The 4234-nt window shown below is 44.0% G+C and overlaps 2 protein-coding genes across 9 annotated transcripts in view; one reads left to right on the plus strand and one right to left on the minus strand.

Annotated features, from left to right (window-relative positions):
- Srsf7 (serine and arginine rich splicing factor 7) overlaps positions 1-358 on the minus strand; it is a 6893-nt gene extending 6535 nt beyond the window's left edge. For all 4 annotated transcript variants that reach the window (XM_010604970.3, XM_010604968.3, XM_010604969.3 and 1 more), the window contains exon 1: positions 147-358. In XM_010604970.3, coding sequence (XP_010603272.1) covers positions 147-174 — 28 coding nt within the window. In that variant the 5' untranslated portion in view covers positions 175-358. The remainder of the gene's footprint in view (positions 1-146) is intronic.
- LOC104848797 (tetratricopeptide repeat protein 39B) overlaps positions 334-4234 on the plus strand; it is a 13497-nt gene continuing 9596 nt past the window's right edge. For 2 of the 5 annotated variants that reach the window (XM_010604972.3, XM_010604971.3), the window contains exons 1-2: positions 420-631; positions 829-940. The gene's annotated coding sequence lies outside the window, so the exon portion shown is untranslated. The other 3 variants (XR_776532.3, XR_776533.3, XM_010604973.3) reach the window with 3 other exon arrangements.

A 4234-nucleotide genomic window follows, 5' to 3' on the forward strand; every position in this document is an offset into this window, starting at 1 on the left:
CGCCCCCGCGGCCCCGGTCCGTGAGGCGTGCGCCCAAGCCGCCATTACGCACGCGGAATAACCGTCTCCCAGCCGCCGGCCGGCCCTACGGGCTCACAGTGACCACCAGCACACGGCACGTCGGTCCCTGAGCCCCCGAAACTTACCTCCTCCGTACCGCCCATAACGCGACATTCTGACCGGCCCGCGCGCTCTGCTCCTTTCCTTGCAGCACCCGGGGCTCGAGTGGTTTTACACGTACAGCCCACACGCCCTGCCAACGGTCCCAGCAGCACTACAAGGAAGAGCCCGGCTCCGTGCTTATATAGGCGGCGCAGGCATCTTTGCGCATGCGTCATCTCAGCGTTCTGCGCGGCACAAAGGGCCTGGGCGGAAACAAACGAGAAGCGGCGCGGAGGGAATTTAACAGGTCGGGACACCGGCCACAGGCGGAGGGATACGTTACCATGGGAACGCCACGGTCCCGCTTCTGAACCTATGGCTTTCCCAAAGGCAACCTGCCCCCCCACCCTTTCCCTCTCCCTTTTGACAACTCTCCTGGTGTTCCTTCCGTACCCCCTACCCTTTCGTCCCTACCCCTTTTCAATTTGCCCTAATCTTGGAACACTCATCGCTAGTAATCTTGGTACAGGTGCGTTAGACCGGCCCACGCAAGGCTGTAAAATTTAACCGCTGAGGTTGCAGCTGTCTCCGCGTGCCGCTTTTCTGACGGGGACCTGTCCTACTCTACTACTCTGACCTGTGGGGTTGTTCAGAGGTAATCGGTAGTGTGACCAGGATTCACACTCCAGGAGCCCGCCATTCTGAGTAATGATCTTTGCACCATAGGCCTCTCGGAAGGGGGACGCGCCCCGGGACGCTGAGTACTACCGTCCACTTGCCCACCTCCATCGACCCTCAGAGCCCCTCCGGAACCAGTCACCAATTTGTTACCAGCAAGGTTGGTCTGAGTTTTTGGAGGGACAAAGGAAGGGTTGTGGGATTTTTTTTTTCCTGATTATGTTGGACTTGCTACAGAACTAAAGAAGTTTGGCCGTGGCAGTTCTGAAATTATTTGCATCTACAGCGCAAAGTATTTTGTTCTTCCTTTCTAGCGCTTTCTGTTTAGTATTATAGTATCACGTCACATCCTCCAGTGCTCAGATCTTGAGGACTGAGACCTTCTGGTCGTCTTGGAATGTCTCCCCTTACTGGAGAGTAAGAACTGCTTACAGTTGCTGGGCATGGTGGCACACACACCTGTAATCCAGGCATACCGTAGGCTGAGGCAGGAGAATTGCTGTGAGTACAAGGCCAGCCCGAAGTACATAGCAAATCTCTGTCTGAACTCCTCCCCCTAATTGCTTACAGTCCAGTTTTGATTGTATACAATATTGGCCAGACACCAACTCTACAAATACAGATTTAAGGACTTTCTATCAGCTACAAAAAAACAGACATTATATCATAAATACTTGAAATAGTACGATGAAAATGTTACACGTAAATGAGGAAATCCTTAGGTCTTTGTATTTTTATTTATTTATTTTGTTAGGAGAGACTGAACTCAGGACCTTGTGCTTGTGGCAGCGGAACCACTGAGCTAAATCCCCAGCCCTGTATTTTTATCTTTTTACCTACTCTAACCTCACTTGGGGTGTATAGGTGTGGGGTGTGGAGTACAGGGAAAGGAGGGCTACTTGGTGAATAAAGTATGGATTTTCTCCAAGTAATTACTGCTACAAATATATATCTGCCTCAAGAAAATAGCCAGGAAAATAGAATCTCTATAAACGGTGTTGTGTTTATTTTAACTCTTAACAGGATTTTTGAGGGGCCTTGAGATTGCCAAGCAGATGCTGTGCCACTGAGCTACATCCCCAGCCCGGTTTTTGGTGTTTTGAGGCGGGTTCTCTGTGTAGTTTAGGCTGACTTTGAACTCACTGTGTAGCCCAGGCTGGCCTCAAACTCACAGCATCCTCCTGCCTCAACCTCGGGAGTGCTGGAATTACAGGCATGCGCCACCACTAAAAATGTTTGGGTTCTGTTGAACTAAAGAGAATCTGTAAGCAAATAATAGTGTAAACAGAAGCAGTTTTCCAACAAATGAGAAACTGCTTTCAAAGTGGGGAGCAGGGAAGATCGCCATATCAAAGCCCTTGACAGGTGGGAGCCGAGCTGTAGGTTTGGTGCAGTACTGCAGAGTTAACCTGGCTCATGTACAGGCCTCTTCTGGAGACAGGCGTTTGATAAGCTAACTATGTATTTATCCCTAGTAAAGCAGGACCAATTCTTGGCTTGGCTTTGCTAAACTCAGGAAAAGATAACAGCATGGCACACACTATTTCCATATGTTACTATTCTACGGGCTCCTTCTCTAAGAACACACAGCCAATCTTTGCACTAAACATCCATCCGAATCAGGGGAATTATATTATGCAGAGTACTTTTATTCCTGCTGATTCTCTTTAAAATCAGCTTTTTCCATGTAATTTATTTTTTTTTTTTGGTACCGGGGATTGAACTCGGGTCCTTGCACTTGCAGGGCAGGCCGCTGAACTGCTGAGCTAAATCCCGGCCCCTTTCCATGTAATTTTCTACGTGTAAAATTTTGTGTTGAGATCGTGTTCCCAAATTCAGTCCGAATGAATTATTTAATTCCAGTTCTACACTCTGATAGTTCCTAATATGAAATAGTGAGTAATTCTGAACATGTTGTAGTTAAATCTTGGCAATGTTATTAGTTTATAAAGGGAGAATAATTAACCTCTTTTTACATCAGTTTTCAAAATTTATCTGCATTTCCTAGCTTCAGTATTTCCAGAGAAGCATTAAAGAAGTTCACTTTTTAATCTTACTGCCCTCACCACTTTAGTTTCACGTTTAAATTATTGTCACCATTTTAGCTTAGATGTGAAAAACCTTAAAAGAAAAGTGATTTAACTCTTTTGCACAAGTATCTATTTTTAATATAGAGAAATGATGACATCACTCTTGTAGTATGCATTTTTGTATGTATACATTTATGTAATATGCTAGGTATGTATGTACTGTAGGTCAATCCAAGCAACCATGTTTAACCACAGCTTGCTTGCTTTATTAACGTGATCGTCTGATCCCTTCAACATACATTTAGGAAATTTGGGGGAGGAAAAGTTTTAGAGGTGTGTTCATAAATCTTTCATACTTTGCAAAAAATTAATTTCTCATTAGCCAAGAACTGCCTGGATTACAATCTATTAAAGTATGAGAAGTGGAGAGAGCCACAATAAAGAACTCCAAATCTTTGACCATCTTCAGAGAGTGAAAACTAGCCTGGTGTGGAGGCGCACGCCCGTAATCTCAGAATTTGGGAGGCTGAGACCAGAGGATCACTGCAAGTTGGAGGCCAGCCTGGGCTGCATACAGTTCAGTCCAGCCTAAACTACAAAGCAAGACCCTGTCTCAAAAATCCAAAAAACAAAGAGGGAGGGAGGGAGGGAGGGAGAGAGAGACACTAGAAGGGAAAACATGGAAACTAAGCTTTGTAAATAAGAGGGAAAGGGGCTGAAGAGGGGAGGGGAATGGGAAAAAAAGAAACAAGACTTATCATGTACAAACACAAAGTCCTAAGAAAAAATTGTATTAATAAAAGTAAATTAAGGTTTCTCCCTTTCCTGTATTTTACAGCTTCATTCATATATGTATACATATTATTTTGTTTTGTTTTGTTTTTGTACCAGGCATCAAACTGAGCTAAATCCCTGGCCCAGCTTCCTATATTTTTTTAAGTGGTGTGGGAAAGTTTAGATGGCAAAATTATTTGAACTGGGAAATCACTATTTAGTAGTTATGTAAATGGAAATGTGTTACTTGTTATTTTAGGTTGCAGATTTCTCAGGAGCAAATGAAGATAATAAAGGGTGTTATGCGTGTAGTTTACATGTATTTTGGTTATATTCGGATTTTCTGTTATGATCTGTATTGCTTATAATAAAAAATAAATGAAGTCTTATTTTGAAAAAGGATATACATTTTATGTTTGCTTGAGATAGGGTCTCACACTGTAACCCAAGCTGGCCTTGAACTTGCAGCAACCCTCCTGCCTCAGCCTCCCGAGTGCTGGGATTACAGGTGTGTGCCACTATGCCAGGCTCTTATTTTGAAAAAGGAGTACATATATTTTAAGTGGAAGTAGTAATGTAGTAATGGAGGAATTAAGTGAGATAGTTAATACAGTAGAGAGAGAGAATCTAGCATTGGTAATACAGCATAT

Source organism: Fukomys damarensis, unplaced genomic scaffold (genome assembly GCF_012274545.1).
Source record: "Fukomys damarensis isolate Sample0158 unplaced genomic scaffold, DMR_v1.0_HiC HiC_scaffold_2, whole genome shotgun sequence".
Classification (NCBI taxonomy): Eukaryota; Metazoa; Chordata; class Mammalia; order Rodentia; family Bathyergidae; genus Fukomys; species Fukomys damarensis.